The 21667-nt window shown below is 53.6% G+C and overlaps 1 protein-coding gene across 12 annotated transcripts in view; it reads left to right on the top strand.

The window, feature by feature from the left end:
- SEMA4D (semaphorin 4D) overlaps positions 1-20510 on the top strand; it is a 105310-nt gene extending 84800 nt beyond the window's left edge. For 10 of the 12 annotated variants that reach the window (XM_073805879.1, XM_019936284.3, XM_019936276.3 and 7 more), the window contains 12 exons: positions 1419-1481; positions 3220-3318; positions 6470-6563; positions 7212-7325; positions 8134-8285; positions 9324-9499; positions 9582-9738; positions 10737-10959; positions 11732-11847; positions 17006-17178; positions 17267-17310; positions 18180-20510. In XM_073805879.1, the coding sequence (XP_073661980.1) occupies positions 1419-1481; positions 3220-3318; positions 6470-6563; positions 7212-7325; positions 8134-8285; positions 9324-9499; positions 9582-9738; positions 10737-10959; positions 11732-11847; positions 17006-17178; positions 17267-17310; positions 18180-19108 (2340 nt within the window). In that variant the 3' untranslated portion in view covers positions 19109-20510. Of the gene's footprint in view, positions 1-1418; positions 1482-3219; positions 3319-6246; positions 6377-6469; positions 6564-7211; positions 7326-8133; positions 8286-9323; positions 9500-9581; positions 9739-10736; positions 10960-11731; positions 11848-17005; positions 17179-17266; positions 17311-18179 lie in introns of those variants that run through there. The other 2 variants (XM_019936287.3, XM_019936286.3) reach the window with 2 other exon arrangements.
- The last annotated feature ends 1157 nt before the right edge of the window (positions 20511-21667 follow it).

The following is a 21667-nucleotide window of genomic DNA, read 5'->3' on the forward strand; positions in this document are numbered from 1 at the left end:
GCACTTAGAGCAGAGGGTTGCCAAGGGCCTGCCCTGCTCAGCCCCTAGTCCCTGTGTTCATTGAATCCCCTTCCTCTGAGCCTTACTCTCCTTTCCAACAACTCAGGCTAACACTGCCTTTCAGAATCTCGTCTTGGGAGCATCGTGGTTCCTCCGTGTACTTGTGCCGACCTGCAGGTGCTCAGTCAGAGCCCCCGTTGCTCTGTTAATGCCATCACTGTGGGTAACCGAGAGGCTTTAGGCTCTGTAGACGTAAAAGAGGGAAAAAAAGTGAAAGGACTACAGCCAAGCTTCAGTGAAAACGCCATGATCAAGGGCCTGTCAGAGTTCATGCTCCCGTGTCCTTATGCACTGCCTGTAGATAACGATGAAATTGTCTACATTTTAATTTCTAAAGGAAGTTGCTATTGGAAATGGGACTTTGTTCTGCTTTCACGTGTCCTGATTAGCACTTCCATTTCTCTGAAAACACATTGCTAGGGGATTCACTTCACTGCCATGGCGAAGCACCGTGTACTTCCTGACCTCTGAGTGCCCTACGGCCAGCTTTGATTCTCTGGGAGGAAATATATTTTGGCATCAATCCTGGAATATCACACGGGCAGATGGGGCATCTTGGGGACAGTGAGGCAGGAGCGTGGGAGCCTTCTGTGATGCAGCGCTGTTGCTCCCTGTCCTCTGGAGGGTGCGGGGCTGAGGCATCTGCCAGCCTGGCTCGTCCACCTGGTGTGGAAGAAGCAGGAGCACAGATCTCAGCGGGAAGACATCTGACCTGAGGGAGCCCCGTGGCTTCATCACTTTCACCTCCTACCATCACATAAAATTTAAAGCATCATAACCCTGCTGTTCCACTGATAAAGTAAACGTCAAGACATTTTACTAGACTCACGAATCAGTTTTGAAGGGATGAGAAAACCCACTTGATGTTTGAAAATGCCTGCAGTTTAGGGAATTCCCTGGCAGTGCAGTGGTTAGGATTCTGCGCTTCCACTGCAGGGGGCACGGGTTCAATCCCTAGTCAGGGAACTAAAGTTCCACATGCCACGCAGTGCGACCAAAAAAAAAAAAAAGAAAAGAAAATGCCTGCAGTTTATTTTGTTGATAAATAATTGAATCCTCCCCACTTGCAGTCACTTAATATTTGCAGTTTTTTTCAGTGAATAGCAGTCATCTGGGAGCCGCCTTCCAGGCCCCCTGGCTGCAGCATGAGGATCACAGAACTTTCATGAAGCCCCGTTGCTCACGGGTCCCAGCGTCTGCTCTCTGAGCCTCGCTTTGCAATCTGAGATATTAATGTCTTGGGAAATACCTGTGCTCTAAACACCACCATGTGCTTTGTAAACTGTATGTTTTTTATACCAGTATCTCCTTCTAAAGGGGGAACATGCACTGAAATGGACTCTCGTTTTTCCTCACAGGCATATTGGAAGGTCTCGGAAGATAAAAAAGCAAAATGCGCGGAAAAGGGGAAATCAAAACAGGTAATTTCTTTTGCAAGCTTCAGAGCCCACCCAGGCCTGTCTTACTTGTTTGACTCTCCCGAACGCCCCGACTTCTGTGGTGCAGCCCAGGCAGGTTGCCCCGCCCTCAGGATGCTGCCAGGCTTGCTCACGTCATCGTGACTCATCCTGCAGGTTACCTCCCTGTTCCCAAGTGGCGAGCCTGGGGCTCTCAGTGCAAGTGCCAAACATACTAGACTTTAGAAAATTACTTTAAAGTTTATCTGAATTGAATTTATTCAAATGGCCTGAAACTTTGACTACAGAAAACGATGTCTGGTGCCTGCTGGCCTAAAGGTGTACAGTGCAGGGTTCATGCCTTCCCTGAGCTCCAGTGGCCTGGAGGGGTTGCTGTAGGATTTCTGGATTGCTGGCAGCATCTGTGCCTTGAGATACTGCTCCTTCGCTAGGAGATACTGGGCATCTCAGTGTGGTGGCCATCCGGGAAGCGCTGGGCTGAGTGTCCATCCATCTCCCTCCAGAGCTCTGGGTTATGGCTACCACCCACTTGGGCTACCCTGCCCCTAACTGGTGCTGGGCCGATGTCGGAGTCTTGGAATACAAGCACCCCGTCTTCCTTGGTAGTTGGTTAAGACAGCTGGGTTATAGTCAATTTCAGTAGTTGTTGGCTAATTTCAAAGCAATTAAAATTAAAAAAAAACAAAAACAGAAAAAATGTTTTGGCTAAACTTTTTTAGCAAAGTACTAAACACTTTCACCAAAGTCACTAAATTCGAAATGAGGGAAAATGCAGGCATTGCGATGTAATAACAGGTGTCGCAGGGAGTTGTCTTAGAGCTAAATTAGAACAGGCACTTTGGCCAGCCCCACGTGGAGGCCATACAGCGGACAAGGGTCCCTCCCAGTTCTTTCAGGGACGATGAATTACTTCCAACCAGTTTCAAAACAATCGCGGCAAAAAAAAAAAAACCTTTCCCGAGTGGAGATAATTTCAGATGCTAGCACATATAATCCAAGTACATTTCAGCCTAAAATAGTGGGTGGGTTCTTCAGTGGCATCTGGTTTTCCTGCGGGGCCTTTCTGATGTGGAGCCGGGCTCGGAGCCCCTCATTAGTCCTGCCTCTCCCCTGAGCTAGGCGGGCCGGACACACCCCTCTCCTGAGAAGCACTGCTTCCAGTTGCGCACATTGGGGCGTCGAGGGTGGGGTCCCCCAGAGAAAGGGAAGGTGGAGGGAACTCTGCACAGCACACACCCCCTCGGGCCTGCCAACACAATGAACGGTCTGTGTGTTCAGTGAGAGTGAATGCGTGTTTCCCTGTGCCAGGTGTCCAGTAAGGTTTGAGGTCAGCTTTCATTGCTTTTTGGCTGATACACTTTTGCTGAGTATAAATCAGTGACTGAGGTGAAATCTGTTTGGCACTTGACAGCGGCCTGTGGACCCTGCAGAGGCAGAAGCACTCTGGGAGCTGCAGATTTAGGTTTGTGCAGGGGTGGAGCCGGGTCTCCGGGAGCCTGCTCCCACCGTGCCAGGCAGGGCAGGGCTAGCCTGTGCAGATGGATGGCACCTGAGGCCCGAGGTGGAAGGGTGGCAGCGAATTCACAGCCGGGTTGGTCATCAGTGAGCCGTGAGGAGCTGCTGTCGGGCGTGTGCTTGGCTGGTTCGTGCTGTGCAGCGAGCAGCCTGGACAGCTGGGATCATGGAGGGCGTCCGGTGGAGCCTGCACGGTGGCTGACCCGTGCGTTTCTCTTCCTTGTAGACAGAATGCCTTAACTACATCCGAGTGCTGCAGCCCCTCAGCGCCAGTGCCCTTTACGTATGCGGGACCAATGCGTTCCAGCCAGCCTGTGACCACCTGGTAAGGCCGCGCAGGTCCCCTGGTCAGTAGTTAAAGCAGCGTGTGGGGCTCGAGGCAGCAGCAAGTGGTCTCCACTCTGCAGTCTGGGAGGATTTTCTCCTGCCAGCTGTGTGGGGATGGGGGTGGTCCATGGCTCCGCAGAAGGCCTCTGCCCACTCACTGGCCTCCTTTAAGCCTTCCAGTCCGTAAACCACCATGATTGAGGGCATGACTGGGTGCAGGACTTACAGGACCGCTGGCCCATAGTGCAGAGCGGGCAGTGGGGGGACCTTCTGGGAAGGCCAGTGTTGACAGAGAGGAAGCATCAATGTGCCCTGATCCAGCATCTTGCCTATTTCTCCTTGTCACATTTTGTGTTTTGTGAGGGAGCCCTGGCTATGACATGGGCCCTGGTCAAGTAGAAAACTCAGGACTTCTGCTCTTGGATCCCTTGTTCTTGGTTCATATATGTTACAGACTAAGTGTTTGTGTCTCCCCAAATTCCATATGTTGAAGCCCTAATTCTCCAAATGTGATGGTATTTGGAAATGCAGCCCATGAGGAAGTAATTAAGATTAAACGAGGTCATGAAGCCGGGGTCCTGATAGGATGATGGCCTTATAAGAAGAGGAAGAGACACCAGAGCTCTCGAGCTCTCTCCCTCTGTCACGTGAGGTCACAGCAAGAAGGTGGCTGTCCGCAAGCCAGGAAGAGGTTTCTCACCAGGAACCAGCCATGCTGGCACCCTAATCTCGGACTTCCAGCCCCCAGAACCATGAGGCAGGAACATGTGTGGTTGCAGCTCCCCCGACCCCTGTCTGTGGTCGTCATGGCAGCCCGGGCTCACTACAATGGTGTCTGCTGCTCTGGTCTTGGGGCACCACGTTCAGTGTTGGCTGTTGGGGTACAAGTTGCCCACTGATAGACAGTTCTGGAATTCTTCCCTCTGAGGAGTGACAACACAGTGCCAGTTTGCTGAGCGGTTATAGAAGCAGGACCCATCTCTCCATCACCTGCATCATGTCCTTGACTCTCCTTGAGCCTCGTCAGTTGTCAGTAGGGTCCTTTGGAGAGGGCCCCCCACTCTTACACCGCCCTCCCACCACTCCTGATTCCCTTGCTGACGGTAGCCAGAAGGAGAGAGCGGATTAGACAGCAGCATCTCCTCTCTGGGAGATACTCTTTTTATTCAGATAATCTGATGAGCCATTTATAACAACCACAAAGAGGGAGGAGTGTTTTAAATGCACTTGAGGAGCGATAATGAAGCACATTTTCTAGTGTTTGTCCCTATTTAGTGAGTAACTGTCAAGTGTGAAGTATGCTAAAGTGGAAAGCTTAGTTTGCTAGAACCCTAAATTCATTGGAATTAAAAAAATGTTTTCCAAGCTTGAGTCCGAGATACATGACAGGACAAAGTATGGGCGAAGTAAGGACCTGCTTCGAAAACCTTGTATCCGCACACAGACCGCTGGGGTGGGGTCCATACATAGGGTGGGTCTGCCGGGCTGTCTGTGTCCACAGACTCTGGCAACAGAGGTTGGGATCGGGGTAGGGGGTGCATCTATGTGTTGAGATCTTCAGTCCTCATAGACAGACTTAGTTTCTTTTTCCTTAGGTCACATTAGTCATATTAGAAACATTTTGCACGTGAAAGGATTTCCTGGCTAAACTCTATAGTTAGAAGCTTAAGGTATGGAATTTAAACTTAAATTCCATGGGCATGTCAGTTGTTGAGGTAAGGGAATCATATGTTTCATTTAAATCTAGACCTATATTTTTTCCCAATATTTAAAAAAAATTTCAAGCCGACAGAAAAGTTGATCACACACACGTGTTCTAACCACACAGATTGCATGGTTGGGAGCGTCCGTATGTGTGCATAGGTGTGAGCACACCCATGACCCCTAAATGCTGTCACATGCCTCAGAATAATGACATTTTCCTACAGTAATGCTGGGTTTGTCATTATATCTAAGGAGATATACAATAATTCTCTAATGTCATCTAACCTCCAGTCCCTGTTCAGATTTCCCCAAACATCTTCTTGAAATGCAGTCAGTGAATCACATCAAGTGGGGTGCACTGTCACCCCAGTTCACACCTCCTAACCTAAGAGGTGAAAAGTCTGTGTAGTGTTTCCACCAGCCTGTTAGAAATGTAACTGCATCTTTCCCATGCCCCTGAGCCCTCTCTGCTCCGTCTGTGACATGTTTCCCTCGCTCTGACAGACAGCAGGGCTGCCCATCCACCCATCGCAGTTTGGGTGTCCATCTTCTTAAGCTTCGCCAGGCTTTCAGGTGGAAAATGGTACCGCACTTTCATTGCCTTGTGCTTCCTGGGTTGCTGGCAGCTCAGGCATCCTTTCTTGTCTGTGCTGCCGGATAGGTTTCTTCTTCTCTAACTTGCTGTGCTTTGACTGTTTTCCTCCTGGAAATGCTTTATTACTCATTTGTACAAGCTTCTTGTATATTCAGGGATGGAAATGCCTCATCTGTCATTTTGCAGGCATTTCCCCCTCTTTGTCACTGTCAATTTCTGTCTCATTCTTCTGTGGACAGACGCTTCCCAGTGCTTCGTGTACTGGATCTGTCCATTTTTTCCCTTACTTGGCTTTGGACTGTCTTGTCAGGTGAGGAGAGATTATCCCAAGACTGAAATTGTCACCCATACTTTCTGTTAGTGCAGCACGGTTCTGTTTTTAATATTTAAATCATCGATCCACCTGGAGTGTGTTTCGATGGGTGGAATGAGGTAGAGATTCCGCTCCTTTTTTCCTGTTATCTGTTTATTGGATAGCCTGGTCCCCCACTGCTTTGAAGGCATCTTTGTTGATATTAAAGTTCTGCACATGGCCTTCCAGTCCCTTCCGGAGCACATCCTGTGTTTGGTTCTCCCTGGCTGTTCTACGACCCTAGAGCCATCAGCATTGCTGTCTCTGTCCTATAGGAGAGTCAACTGAGGCTCCAAGATCTGGAGGCGCTCTCGAGGGTATCAGAGGGTGCCAAGGCACCAGCGTCCAGACCTGGGACCAGGTGGTAGACCGTGCATGTGTTCTCTCCTCTGTCCCCCCAGAAGAGTGAGTCTGTAAATTAAATGGTCCCACAAAGATATATTATGACTACAGAAGTTCAGACATTTTATGGCACTCTTTCTTTTCATTCAATTATAGAACTTAACATCCTTTAAATTTCTGGGCAAAAATGAAGACGGCAAAGGAAGGTGTCCCTTTGACCCAGCACAAAGCTACACGTCCGTCATGGTTGGTGAGTCCTGCTCTCAGGGTCTGTCCCTGGCCTAGCTCTGCTGGACCCCCAGGAGGTCCCGTTCCTCCTCCTCCACAGGGGTCTCCCTCTGCTTCGTTCCCATATTCAGTATCCTCACAGAAGGTATAGGAGCCTCTCCACAGACCCGCTGATACAAGCTTTTGAATTCATTGTTCAGTAGGATAACCAGCCACCTCCACAGTCCTCAGGTTAGATTTGTAGGAAGAGATTATCTTATATCTGTCCTTTGTGCAAATCATCTGGATTACTCGGCCACGTTGAGTTAATGCTCCTGTTCGAGGGAAGTTTGTGACTGAGCCATGACCTGCCTCGGAACGGCCTTGTACACCCAAGGCGAGCAGGCCAGGAGCCTTGTGTGCACCCACTGTTGTATTTGTTATTTTACTGGATGCAGGAGTTACTTGCGTTGTGTTACTTATTGCCCCTAACAGTTTAACATGGAGCCTAAAATTACCCATGTCAAAGAAACAAAACAGAAGACTCAGGAAGCAGAAACATGCGCCCAGAAGCAGGGCGATAGTCTCTCCGCTTCCTGGGAGGACTTGTGTTAGCTTGGGAGGAGAATGCGGTGCTGAGCGTCTGTCCCCGACACTAGTGTTGATTCCCTTTTCCTCTTTCCGCCCAAAGATGGAGAGCTTTATTCTGGGACATCGTATAACTTTTTGGGAAGCGAACCCATCATCTCCCGAAATTCTTCCCACAGTCCTCTGAGAACGGAGTATGCAATTCCTTGGCTGAACGGTAAGAAGCAGGTGGCATCACGGAAGGTGTGTTTCTGCTCGGGGCGGCTTCCTCGCCGGCAGAGCCCTCACTCCAGTTCTCCTTTTGCCGGCTCGCAGCCTCACAGGAGGGCATCTGCGGCTCACCCTCCTCCGTCCCGGGGCTCACGTCAGCCCCAGTGCAGTAGGGGCGCTTCTGGAACTGCCGGGGGCTCCACAGCCAGCATCCACGGGCTTCTTTGCTTTCTTCTCTGCTAAGAGAGCGCTATTTCAAGCCTGCCTTTACGCCTTCTGGAAAACGGATCTGGGAGGCTCAGAATGGCGAGCTCAGGCTCGTTACATCAGCATGTGATATTATACCATTATGTCTGGACATCATGTGTCCATGTTGGATTCACAGTCCAGATGGGTCACAGAGGTGCTCACAGGGGACTTTTCTCGTGGGCATCGGCCAGCCAGCCAGAACCTTGGGGCACCTGGATCTGGTGGTCAGCAGTTTGTCTCTTTTAGGCACGTGCTGTTTAAACTGGCAAATGCATATCTTCCAGTGGGTCTCCAGGCTATGGTGGGATCAAGCTCCCTGGGGCCCCCAGGCTGCCTGCCAGTTGTGAGGCCCAGCCCTCAGTTGTTGGGCTGGACCGGGAGGCTGTGCTTCAAAACCCCCATCTCGGGCATCTCCTTAGGCCAAGGAGGGCAAGATGGGCACCGTCACCATTCCCGGGCCCTGGCGTTTGATTGGGGTGTGGTGTGGACACCCTCCCACATCCTCGATAGGGGGTGCCCGGGCCCTCGGTGCGCACAGGCATAACCAGAGCGTCTGTTCCCTGCAGAGCCCAGCTTCGTGTTTGCTGACGTGATAGGAGAGAGCCCGGAGGGCGGGGACGACGGGGACGACAAGGTCTACTTCTTCTTCACAGAGGTGTCTGTGGAGTACGAGTTCGTCTTCAAGCTGATGATCCCACGGGTAGCGAGGGTCTGCAAGGTGAGCCCAGCGCCCCCTCTTCTCTTTGGTCCCAGCCCTCAGTGAGAGTGTGTCACCCAGGCTCCACACTTCCTCCGAGATGTCCATTTCCCGACTACTTTATTCTTCCACGCTACAGATGTCAGTGTGGACGGGCCGAGGGCTCGGGCCTCTGTCCTCCCTGCGGGCCTCCCTGGAGACCACAGGGGCGCCCGCCCCGTGTGTGACGATGACTGTCCTCAGGGCTCTGATCTTAACACACCTCCCTCAAACCTCCCCCAGTTTATAAAAAGTTAGTTTTTCTATACTGTGTTAACCAAATTCTGTTGGAATTGGGGTTTTTCCATTCCATCGTAAAGATGAGGAGGGGTGCATTTTCACTGGGTCCAGAATAAGTGAGGATACATCGATTTCATGTTCTGCATCCAACTGTAAGAGTTTTGGTATTTCTCTCCAGACCAAGTCACGTCAGGGGTGTTTCACGATTGCTGCTTGGTGGGCAGTTCACTGAAAAGTGTTTTGGAGGACCTGGCAGGACCAGAGCACCTCAGCAAATAACTTGGGGGCTGGAAGGAAGTGAAGATTTGATCTCCCACAAGGAGCCCCTTTTGGGGGAGACCACACGTACACACATTGGCTTGAGACAGATTGGGGAGCCTGTGCGTCCGCCAGCCCCTGGCTCTGCCAGTCACTCATGGACGGGTCATGAGTCTGGAGATGCACATGAGCCAAAGGGCCAAAGCAGTGAACATGCGCAAGGATGGTGGGGGTCTGCTGCATGACACAGAGTGTGGGCAGAGTCGAACGGTTGTTCTAGCTACAGTTGGGAGACTGGTCCGTCGAGAGGGTTTTGTTGGTTTGGTTTTGTGCTTCAATCGATGACCCGAGCTGGCATGAAGGGAGTTGCTGGCGTCACTAGTAGTCTGCAGCCAGCTTTCCTTTTCAGCCTTGGCTTCCTTTCATTCAGGCAGAGCTGCTCTGGGCCCAAGTACGTCACTTATCACCTGCTCACGGGGGAAGTCTGCCCTCCTCCTACCACACGTGTCTTTGGGGTTACAGGGGGATCAGGGCGGCCTGAGGACCTTACAGAAGAAGTGGACCTCCTTCCTGAAGGCCAGGCTGATCTGCTCCCGGCCGGACAGCAACCTCGTCTTCAACGTGCTGCGAGACGTATTTGTCCTCAGGTCTCCCAGCCTGAAGGAGCCCATGTTCTATGGGGTCTTCACCCCACAGCTGTGAGTGCCCGGGTGGGTGGGTTGGGGGTGTTTCCACTGCGCTTCCCGATTCAGGGCAGTCACGTCGCCCCCTCCTCCCCAGGAACAATGTGGGGCTCTCGGCCGTGTGCGCCTACAACCTGTCCACAGCCGAGGCAGTCTTCTCCCGTGGGAAGTACATGCAGAGCGCCACGGTGGAGCAGTCGCACACCAAGTGGGTGCGCTACAACGGGGCCGTGCCCACACCGCGGCCCGGGGCGGTAAGTGGACCGGGCTCTCTCCACGGGGAACGGGCGTCCACCCGGGACTGGGAAGGGCCGTGGGCACACTCTCCTTTTCCTGGCTTCTTCTCATCGGTGTGTTGTGCAACAGCTGTGGCTACAAACTGCCCGAACAAGAAAGCTCTTCTGGCTGGCACCAGCTGTACTGTGGGATTAACATTGCGTAATAAAATTAGAGCTTTTTCATTTTCTGTTTCTTGCAGAGAAACACACGATTTCTTAGCAAAGGGATGAGCGATACTCTCCATTTGTTAATATGAGTCACATTTTTTTTTCTCCTAAAAGTAGTGAATTTTATGTAGAAATCAGTGTGGGTGTCTAGGCCGATGCGGCTGCATCCGTTTATTACGTGACTGGTGAGCTGGGCCGTGTACGTGGCCCGTGGTGGGGTTGTGACCTGGGAGAGTGGCCTGGTGCTTGGAGCTCACTCCCCCAGGATGGTCCCCCTCTCTGGGGTACGTCTCTGCTAACACAGGTCAGTTCCTTTCATGCGTATCTTTAAGCAAAAGGTGTTCACCTGTGGTCATGAATTTTGGTTTATGAACATCAAGAACTAGGATAGAAAAAAGAATCCTTTGTGCTCTTGACCTTTATGCTATTTATATCTAGAATTGGACTATTTTTAGCCATTTTTCGAGGCTTCTCTTCTGGGAGAGATGTGGAATGATAAGTGTGTATTTTTCAATTTCAGAAGTGTGATATGCTTTTTTCATTTATGAATGGATGAAAATTACTTCATTGACTATGTATCATGAGACACAATTGTGTCTTGTGGACAAAAAGACAGTTGCATTTCCTCCCTGCTTTATAACTGTGTCTTCAGATTCCTGGGGAAAGATCACCTCAGTGTTTCCATTTTTTCAAGAAATCCACTGTGTAGTCCTAAGTTCGTCACCTCGGGGAAGCCTCCCCTCTTGTGCGGAGTGCGCGCCATGTGCCCGTGCACCCCGCAGTAACGGGTGGTCTGCTCCCTTCAGTGCATCAACCGGGAGGCGCGTGCGGCCAACTTCTCCAGCTCCCTCAACCTACCAGACAAGACTCTGCAGTTTGTCAAAGACCACCCTCTGATGGATGACTCCGTGACCCCGATAGACAACAGGCCCCGGCTGATCAAGAGTGACGTGAACTACACGCAGATTGTGGTGGACAGGACCTGGGCCCTGGATGGGACGGTCCATGACGTCATGTTTGTCAGCACAGGTGGGTAAGAACGTGGGTGAGTCCAGCTAATTTCTGCCTCCCGGAGCCAGCATCTCCCCCAGGTGCCTGAGTGGTTTGTTAGGGCGTGGAAGCGTTTCTGAGAAGTCACCACACCTGGATGGCTTCAGATCTCTGTGACCATCAGAACACCTGGGGCGCTGGTTAAAAATGCGAGTCCTGGCCCAGATCTAGAAATTCAGGTGTGGTAGGTCTGGGCGGTGCAAAGGGAGGCTGCTGAGAGCCGGCACATGGGCACGTCCTACTTCCCTGCCTGACACCTGTCCTGACCTGCCGTGGGAGACACACCTTTCCTGGTGGTCCGTAGACTCCGACACAAGTCTTCTGGAATGGTCTTGGTAGCCAGGCACAGCAGCAGCTGGCGGGCTCTGTGGTCAGCTCTGGGTGCTGCGCAGCCACCAGCCTCCCCTGCCTGGGGCTCCTGGCACAAGGATGGCACCCTCAGAGGCCAGTGCAGCCCAAGAACCATGTCACATTTGTTTGGAGGACACAGTGTCAACTACTCTGATGAGGGGTATTGAAGTCAACAAAGGGCTGTTTATTTTTCAGATAAAAATGGGATAACCCATGTCAGTCCAGTTGTTTATTTTGCTGATGGCTTTTCCTTTTCCGTGTCTAATGCAAAAACATCTGTTTCTAAGCCTCCTACTGGGGGAAGGAGTGGGAGGCAGAAGGGTGACCATTGGCTGCGTGGCTGACAGTGCCAGCACCGTCCTCTCCTCCTGGGGAGTAACCTGCAGCTTTGACCTTGCAGACCGGGGTGCCCTGCACAAAGCCATCAGCCTTGAGAACAACGTCCACATCATCGAGGAGACACAGCTCTTCCAGGACTTCGAGCCCGTCCAGACCCTGCTGCTGTCCTCCAAGAAGGTAAAGTGACTGGGTGGCCGGCTGGATGGCCCCACGTCTCGGTGCCCACAGGCTGGGTCGGGCTGCACCAGGCAGGCCCCGTCGTCCATCTAGCCTAGAGGAGCCGACCTTCAGGCTCTTATAGAAAGTCCTTCCATGAGCTGTGGGGTATGGGGTGGAGGGAAGGCAAACTGTGTCCTAAAAGTTGCAGAACCTCACCGAGTTGTTGGGACCAATGTACGATGCTGTCGGGGGGCTCACTGGCCTGTGAAAACACTTCTTGTGCCGGAACTTGGTGAGGGTAAGACCCAGTTGGCGGGGGTGCCCTCCGTGCACCTTCCTCATCTGCACAGAAAAGCGTCCTCTGAGTAACGATGCGCCGTGTCTGTAAAGCCCCGTTTCATGAGGCGCTGTCTCGTTCACCAGGGCCGGCCTGCTTTGTCCGTAAAGGGCCAAGAGTGAATGTTGTAGGCTCTGATGCCCGTGCTGTTGCAGTTTGAGAGCAGCCGTGGGCAGTCCGGAAGCAAGTGAACCCTGTTATGTTCTACCAAATCCTCATTTACAGGCACTGAGCTTTGCAGTTCGTGGAATTTTCATATGTCACAAAATATTATTATTTTGATTTTTCTTCAACCGTTTGAAAAATGTGAGACCCGCTATTAGTTGATGGGCTGTATAGAAACAGCCAGCAGGCTGGATTTGCCCTGTGGTCCACAGGCTGTCCCCTGCTGTACATCCAAAGTGGCCTTTGGGAAGTGTGCCACCCGGTTTACAGCCGGGGTGGGGAGTGAAGAGCAGAGCTCAGGCCGGGCACCAGGTGACCTCGTCCATGTCCTGGCTCCAGGTGCGTGACTGTGAGCCTGGGTGGACCAGTCCTGCCTCGGTTTCCTCATCTATACGGTGAGGGACGGCAGACCCTGGGACTGTCCCAGCCCTGCCCTGTGACTCCCCATGCTGTGACCCTTGGGCTGACAGGCTCTGGTCAGCATCAGAAATTAGTAGCCTGGCCATACATCGAATTCCCCTCCACTGCAGGCCCACCCATCGCTTGGCCTCTCCCACCTGCACCCTGTTTGCAAAGCCTTGCTTGGAAGCACCAAGCCAGGCTGTGCTTGCTTCGTATGGCGTCGCCCTGTTGCTGAGATTTTCCCTTTTGACCCGTGACACTCCTGGGCCATCCTCTCTTCACGTTGGAAAGAGGTTGTTCCTCCAGCCCCTCAGAGCATCCTCCCTGCCCTGGCTCCAGGTAGGGGCCTCCACCCGGATCGTGGGGCCCAGGCTTACTCCTCCCTGGGCTGTGGACAGTAGGAAGGGGGTCCCGATAGCCAGGCGAGAAAGAAAAGAAGGCGACCTCTTGGTCAGATGCATATTTGCAAACTCCACACACGGTCTTTCGTCCTCTCCCCGGCATCATAAGCTTGAGGAGTTGGATCTGGTTTTCAGACTCCTGTAGCAGGGTCACTTCCCCTCTTGGCCGCCGCAGTGTGTGTTTTCTTGCTCCAGTTCTAAAAGGGAAGGAAGACGAAGTAGCCTAATGGGGTTAGGCTACCAGACATCTGTACCTCTCGGGTGGGTGCTTTTGGCCCCCTTTCCCCCAGGCCCACCTGCATCGTTGTTGAAACAGGGAAACCCAGGAGCCCGTCTGGCCGCTGCCACGTTGCTCAGGTGCTTCAGCCCGGCTGGAGCAAGCACGCTTAGAGCCTCCAGATGGTCTAGTACTCATCAGAACCAAGGCCAGGCCCCCAGTGCAGACAGGGCTCGGCTCTGCTCCACGACATCACTCACAGACCCAGCTGGCCCTGCCATCCTGAACCCAAGTCTTCCAGGGCATGTGGGTACTGATCCCATGGGAGGGATGGGGGAGGGAGAAGGGAGGGAGGGGGCAGTACCACCTGTGGGAAGTCTGACAGGTGAGTCCTGTGCTCACCTGCCTGAGGTCAGGATTGGTCATATGGCTGGGGGCTAGCCATGCAGGGAGTGAGTTGCCTGTTCCCACAGGAGCCTCCACTGTGCTGGGATGTGGTTCAGGTGCCCATGGGGTCCCACACCTTCTCCTGGGCTAGTGGGCTCAGGGTGGCTTCAGAATGCTGTCCGTGCTGCCGTGGCAGCAGGAAGCGGCTGTTTAGGGTAAAAAGACACCTGCTCCCCCCTCCCCATTCCCCACCAGCAGCCTCTTCTGGGTCGATCATGCCTGGCTCTCAATGCAGAAAACTGACGAGCAGCTGCCACAGGGCTGGGGGAGCACAGGAAGTGCTACCAGGGAGGGGGGGTCCCTGGTCACTACCTGCTCTCCCCTGACAAGTGCATTTGTTTTTTGTTTTTATTGTGGTAAGTGTACATCATATAAATTGTACCACGTTAATTATTTTTGAGTGTACACTTTAACACCATTAAGTACATTCACATAGCGCAACCCTCATCCTCACCCATCTCCAGCACTTCATCTTACAAAACTGAAACCCCAAACCCATTAAACACTGACTCCCCGCTTCCTCCCATTCCCCAGCCCCTGGCACCCACCATTCCCCTTCCCGTCTGTGTGTGTTTGACTACTCTAAGAACCTCGTGTTGATATAAGTGGAATCCTACAACATTTGTCCTTTTGTGAGTAGCTTATTTCACTCAGCATAATGTCTTAAAGGTTCATCCATGTCTCTCCTTCCTTTTCAGGGCTGAATAGTATTCCATCCCACGCATCCACCACGTCTGGTTTATTCACCCACTGGTGGACACTTGGGTTGCCTCTCCCCCTGCTGCATGAACAGCCGTGTTCTCCAGTCTCTTGTGCGTACATGGCAGGCATGCTCTGGGCCCATGGAGCAGGCTGAGTGTGGTTTTCCCGGGGACGCTCTTTGATGGTCAGATGCCCCCTGTACAGCAAAGGTGGGAGCTCCTCCAGCTCTGGCCATGTCCACCCACATCACCCACCTGTGTGTACAGAGACCAAGATGTGACTGAGAGAGCCTGGTGCTGCAGCTGAGGGCACAGTCACCCAGAGGGTGGGGACCCGCAAGGAGCCAGCAGGAGGGCACCTGGGCACGTGCGCACTCAGCCGATCTCACAGGTGCCGGGTGGTACCTGGCCGGCTTGTTTTCTCTCACGGAAGAGCTGGGGTGAATAGTACAGGGGTCCTGTGGCCCTTCCCCAGTGCGCCTGCCTAACCGAGGAGGCCCGCTGGCACAGCACCTGCACTCACCTCCACACGCCCGATCCGCGCGTTCCCACGACCTGCTTTTTGACTCCAGGGCCCCCCGTGGCCTCCCTCGGTGTCTGTCTGACGGCTCCCGTCTGCCCTTATCTTGGCGACCTTCACACATCTGGAGAGAACTGATCGGCGTTTTGTGGAACGCCCCTCGGTTTGGGCATATCTGATGTTTTCTCGCGTTGAAATTGGGGTTGAGCATTTGGGGAGATGACCACTGTCTCGGGGACATGGATTCAATGACTTCTCAGAGTTACTCGGTTTCTCCTTCCACGTTGTCCCCACACCGTGTGGTCAGTGGATCCAGTCCACCTGGTCGGGGGTGGGGGGTGGCAGGGAGCTAAGCCCCAGCTCCTGGAAGGAGGAGTTGAAGAGTTTGGGGGCCGTGTTCAGCCCCCACGGCGGCTGACACTTACTTGTGGGTGACCTTGAGGCTACTCAGACACCCGGCTGCCTCTCGCCCACTGACTTGCATGTCCACCCATGGGCCTTGCCTGCAGCGCTTGCTGCTGTGGGATCTCAAGCCACTTTTCTGTTCCCTTCCCGTCCACATTCGTTGGAATTGGGGAGGCCCTGCCCTGTTGGGGAGCGAGGGCTGGAGGCTGAGCAGGCTGTGGTGTGAGGAGGGTGCATGAGTGTCCGAGCCCTCTCCAGGGCCCCTCCATAGGACCCCACTGAAGTTGCCCACTTGGCCGGTCTCCCCAGGAAATTTTTCCTCACCTCTGAGCCGTGTGATCCCAACTGTGATACAGGGTGTCGTCCTGATTCCTTCTTACGAATATGGGCTCACCTGGCCTCATCTGCCCGGGTCTCTGCCGACATGGACAGGCTGGCACTGGGCTTGACTCTCTCTGCCACCTGCCATCACAGTTTGACTCTGTTGCACAGGGGACTGCCCTCTCTTGGCTGTGCTCACACACGGTGGGTCTGTGACCCCTGGGCCTTCAAGGCATCGCAGGCCAGGAGATCTGATGTAATGCCAGGGCCTTTGCACTCCAGCCGGACTCTGAAATTAATTTCAGAACATGTCCTCAGAGGATAGAGGCTGTGTTTTAAATACTAAGCTCTGTGGAAACTTGGGAATCTTTTGACATTAACCAACGGCTTTTCTAGAGTGTCAGGGTGAGACAGAGGCTTATCAGCAAAGGAGAGAGAAAATGCCGTATGTGAATTGCCAACCCTGGGTCTGCTGCTGGGCTTCAGGTGGACTCCTTGGGGGAGCCCTCGTTCTAGCTGAGTCCCGTGAGAAAATCAGCCTGCCCCAACTGCCCGTGCGCCCGGCTCCCTACCAGTGCTGCGGGCGCCGGCGGCATCAGCCTGAGGGTGGAGACGTCCCAGGCCCAGCATTCCAAAACACGGAGGAGCCTGCTTTGCTCTCTGCTTCTGAGCGTGGCTGTCCATTTCCCCAGCCGCGTTTATTTCTCGTAAACGTAGATGCGTGAGAAATGAATGCCTCCTCACTTGTTTACTAGAGCTCTGTGCACTCTCCACCTGTGTTCACTGCGGCCCCGCTGGATTCACACACTGACATGGGCCGTCTGTGTGCTGGTGCTCACGTGTTGCACGAGATAGGCTTTGGAGGCTGTGCCCTTTGGCCTCTGGTCTAGTGAGGCTGGGAGGGCAGTCGGGAGTGTCAGGCTAGTGGGTCTTCTTGCACACAGAGGAGGCAGAGGAGGTGCAGAGATGCACTGCTGGTGGGTAGGATGAAGGTGGGTGCTCGGACGGGGGAGGGGAGGGATTTGGACCAAGGCCCAGCACACTCTGAGTTAGCCCGTGGATTCCGTCCAAAATCCACCCGTCTGTCACGACGCTGCAGTGCAGATTTGTCTTGGATCTAACCTGGCCTCGTTCCGCTTCCTCCTCCAGAAGCTCGGGACGAAGCTTTGTCATCACTCCCCATGAGCTAGAGAAGCACCTGGCGCGTTGAGGGCTGCCCCCACCCAGTGCCCACCGTTCTCATCTGTTTCACACCCACAGGGCAGAAGGTTTGTCTATGCCGGTTCCAACTCGGGCGTGGTGCAGGCCCCCGTGGCCTTCTGCGGAAAACATGGCACCTGCGAGGACTGCGTGCTGGCCCGGGATCCCTACTGCGCCTGGAGCCCGGCCGCGGCCGCCTGCATCGCCCTGTACCAGACCGATGGCCCCAGCAGGTACCAGCCCCACTGCATGCAGGCGCTCCGCCCAGCCCCATGGCGTCAAGCGCATGCACTGTGTAACCTGTGCCCGGTTGTCTTGCAGGGGTTTGATTCAGGAAATGAGTGGGGATGCGTCCGCTTGCCCCGGTAAGTTGCTCGTCCTCGCTGCCTTCTCTTCAGGGACGGCCAGGTCACGTAACCATTTCATGATGCTTTGCTGGTGTGGCATTTCGTACATTTTGTTTTTCTTTCTCTACTTGGAACAGAGGTCAAGTAATCTCGTGGCAGACCCCGTGATGTTTCTCTGTCCCTTTTATCACAGAACAGGATGTTGAAGCCACGCAGAGTGTATTTGTTTACTGGAAGGCACTCTCCATCCCAAACTGTGACGTCTGCTCTTGGGATGCATCCTCTCTCTTCTGCTTAGCTTGGGGCGCGTTAAACAAAACCTACACCTCTCGTGAACAGGAGGGAGGAACTCATGAGAGATTAGTCCCCGTTCCCCTCGGGGGATCCCACCCCTGCCAGGAGGTCAGGCATGTCCCAGCTGAAGGCAGGCGTGCCCTGGGCCCCTGCCCTCCCATCCCTAACCCGCTCGCTAGCGGGCATCAGTTAAGACAAGTTTAGGAGGAGGGCGCCAAGGCCCACCGAACGGCTAGCACACCCGGCAGCCGCTAGCAGAAGCCCATTGTTTGATTCAGCGCCGCCACCAGAAGGCACAGCTGACCGCTGCCCAGCCTCCCTGGCCTGGGGAGTTTTCTCCTGGGAAATCAGGGTGCGAAACAGGATTTCTTCTGCTCAGAGTTGGCTTCAATTTCTTTGTCCCCAAGGGCTGCCATTGGGGTCTTAATCTTTGCTTTTCCGTCACGCATGTCTTTATCTCCTTGCTGTTCTGGAAGATTCCATGTTGCTCCACAGGGTGAAACTCTTGTGTCCTCTTGTGCGTGTTAACCTAGTTTTGAAAGAAGTATCGAGCAGGGTTGTTGATGCTGTGCACGTTTATTTTGATGTTCCAGATAAAATTAAAGAAAGTTACCTGCAGCATTTTTTCAAGCATGGTGGCACAGCAGAACTCAAATGCTCCCAAAAGTCCAACCTGGCCCGGGTGGTGTGGAAGTTCCAGAATGGCGTGCTCAAGGCCGAAAGCCCCAAGTACAGCCTGGTGGGCAGGAAGAACTTGCTCATCTTCAACCTGTCAGAAGGAGACAGTGGGGTGTACCAGTGCCTGTCTGAGGAGAGGGTCAAGAACAAGACAGTCCTGCAGGTGGTGGCCAAGCACGTTCTGGAGGTCAAGGTGGTCCCTCGAACTCCGGTGGCCTCCACCTCACCGGTCACACGGACAGAAGGTAGTAGGATCACCTCCAAAGTGTCAGCGGGGCCCACCCAAGGCTCCTTTCCCCAGACCCCAGCCTTGCAGGTCACCACTCCCAGTTCCATCGCCCTGCCCTCCAGCCCCGAGGGGCCCACCAGCATGTCCTGTGAACCAAAGATTGTCATCAACACGGTCCCCCAGGTCCACTCGGAGAAGACAATGTATCTCAAGTCCAGTGACAACCGTCTCCTCATGTTTCTCTTCCTCTTCTTCTTCGTCCTCTTCCTCTGCCTCTTCACCTACAACTGCTATAAGGGCTACTTGCCCGGACAGTGTTTAAAGTTCCGCTCGGCCATGCTCCTCGGGAAGAAGCAGCCCACGTCGGACTTCTTGGATTGCGAGCAGAGTGTGAAGGAGACGCTGGTGGAGCAGGGCAGCTTCTCCCAGCAGAACGGGGGGCAGCCCAAGCCGGCCCTGGACACTGGCTATGAGACAGAGCAGGACACCATGGCCAGCAGGCTGCCCACTGACCGGGAGGACTCGCAGAAGATCGACGAGCTCCCAGTCAGGGACCGGCCATTCGACGTCAAGTGCGAGCTGAAGTTTGCCGACTCGGATGCGGACGGGGACTGAGGCGCCTGCTGCTCCCCGGGAGGTCTTTGTGTTGCCAGTTCAGTCCCCCGTCCAGTGCTGCGTAGGTAGCCATCGTCAGCAAACCTCAGTCTTCTGTGTCTTTTCTCTTGGGTCGCGCTTGTGACTTGGTTTCTCTTTGTCCTTTCGGAAAACGGCGAGCGTCGCAGCCGGCCTGCTGGTCGGTGGGGCCCTTGGAGTCATGCCTGCAAGCTTGGCCGAGGCCACTCTGCGGCGGGAAGACGGCTGGGCCGCCACTGGCCCGGGAAGAGTTGGGCCATGAGCATCCCCTCCTTGTAGCAGCCACTGAAAGAGAATTTAATTCCAGATTGGAAATGACGTTTTAGTTTATCAGATTGGTAACTTATCGCTTGTTGTCCAGGTTGGCACGAACCATTTCTTCCACGTAATTACTTTTTAGGATTTTTGCTTTAATTCTGTTGGCGTGTTGGGTCGTTCATTTTTTAAATTACTAAAGCAGATGTTTTAATATTTGGAAGATGTACATCTTCTGAATTTTGTTGTATATTAGGGTAAAGGTATGGCTTATGTTGCTTAAGATTCTCAGGGATAATCTTACTTTTGCTAAATGCATTCTTTTCTGCTTTTAGAAATGTAGACAAAACCATGTCTTGAGCACATGTCCTTTTTTTTTTTTTTTTAAATGTTCCTTAAGGGAAGCATCATTTTCAGAGAGACTTTTTTTCTGTACCTTTTTTTTAACTCTTGTTTTAACTCTTTTGAGGAGAAGGCTGTGGAGGACTGTCTCACAACACCGGGCAGGGTTTGCAGGGAGGGATGTGGCCCCCAGCGTGCTCTGGGTGGAGCTGGGCCGGCCCAGAATTGAGGGGACGAGTGAGTTACAATCCAGTGCCCACGGCCACTGGTCAAAAACCTTCTGCCCAGACAGAACGTTCACCGGGACATCTTGGTCATCTGAACATCTCCTTTTTCTTTTTGCTTCCATCTCATGCCCTCTGCCTGCCCAGACTCTCCACTTGGCCTAACCGGGCTGTCCATAACTGGAAGAGAGCAGGGCGGCCGGGGACAGCCAGGCTGGTGAGCACAGCACCCCTCCCACAGATGCCGCCGCCACGGACCTGCCAGGCCTGTCGCCCTCTTTCAAGGTGCAAGTGGGCGGCACAGTCTAACCATCACCGACGTCACGCTCCATTTCCTGCTTTCCAGACACCCACATAGAGGAGCCTTTCTTTCCGTGGCAAAGAGCAATAAACTCTGAGTGTGTGTGTGGCCTGTGTGGACAGTGTCATCTTCCAGCATGATAGGATTCGACCGTTTTGGTGTAAACATTTGTGTTTTATAAGATTTACTTTGTTTTTATTTTTCTACTTTGAATTGTATACGTTCGGAAAGTAACCGAATAAACAGAAGCTTATATCCTTGACGCGGGCGCGTGGTTCCCTGTGGCTCTCCCGCCGCCTCCCCGCGCGGCCTGGGCCCCTGTCTTCTTGCACTTTGTTCCCCTTCTCTGGCATGCGGTGTGTTCCTGACGACTTCTGCCTCAGAGCCCTCTCTCTTTTCTGTCCTCTGTCTCGCAGCCTCATCTCCTCTGCCCTTTCCTCCTCCGGGGTCCTCTTCCCTGTCCTGTCTGGTCCCTGACTCATCTTCCTCTCCCCGAAGCCCCTGGCCGGCCTCGGGCCCGGGGCCTGACAGCCGCCTGCAGGTCACCTTGCTGCCGCCCTTCCTCAGCGACCAGGCCCAGCACGTGCATGCCCTGGGGACCTTCCACCTCTTCTGCCATGCCACAGGTGAGCGGGGCACCTGTCCAGGTGGGGGGCGGGCAGTGGGGGCCTCCTCCACGAGCACGGCCTTCCTGGCTGCACCTCTCCGGTGGTCCCCAGCAACGCTAAACTGTTACCCCGAGGCTGTTCCTGTGGACAGCAGGGCCCGACCAGTGTTTTCCTCAAAGGGCCAAACTCTTCGGCTTCTCCAGCCATGGTTTCTGTTGCAGCTACTCAGCTGTTGCCTTGTAGCTTGAAAGCTGCCGCTGCGCAGGCACCAAAGTTCATTTACAAACGGCAGCTTGCCAATTGCTGGTATATAGGGTTACTTCTTTGTCTGCTAACAATTTGGGTTTGATGTATGTGGCGTTTGGAGATTTAAAACATTAACCGTAGAGCCTCCAGAATGGGAATTGGTTTAACAACTTGCTTCAAGATGTTTAAACGCAGAAAAGATTGGGAGTCTAGCATGCCCCCTCGGATGCAGGAGGCGTTGGCACTGTGTTGGATGGTATTGGGATGGGGCGTCAGCCAAACACACGTTCCGAGTGTGTCCTGGGCTTTGGGCAGCACCCGGTGGCCCGGTCTCCCCAGGCTGCCATCTTCTAACTCATCAGTAGCCGTGGAGGGAAAGCACGTGGCACGTTCCGGGCCTGGCGGCTTGTTCTGTTTGCTCAGAGGTGAGGAATGAAGTTAGTGAGGAGGACAAGCACATCTCATTGTTTTCCTTTTTTTGAGAATTTAAGCAAGCTGTGAGAAGCTGCTGAGTGTTACGCTGCTGCCTGATCCCCTGTGGAGTTGGCTCACAAGCCTTTGAGTG

The sequence above is a fragment of the Tursiops truncatus genome, chromosome 6, assembly GCF_011762595.2.
Source record: "Tursiops truncatus isolate mTurTru1 chromosome 6, mTurTru1.mat.Y, whole genome shotgun sequence".
Lineage (NCBI taxonomy): Eukaryota > Metazoa > Chordata > Mammalia > Artiodactyla > Delphinidae > Tursiops > Tursiops truncatus.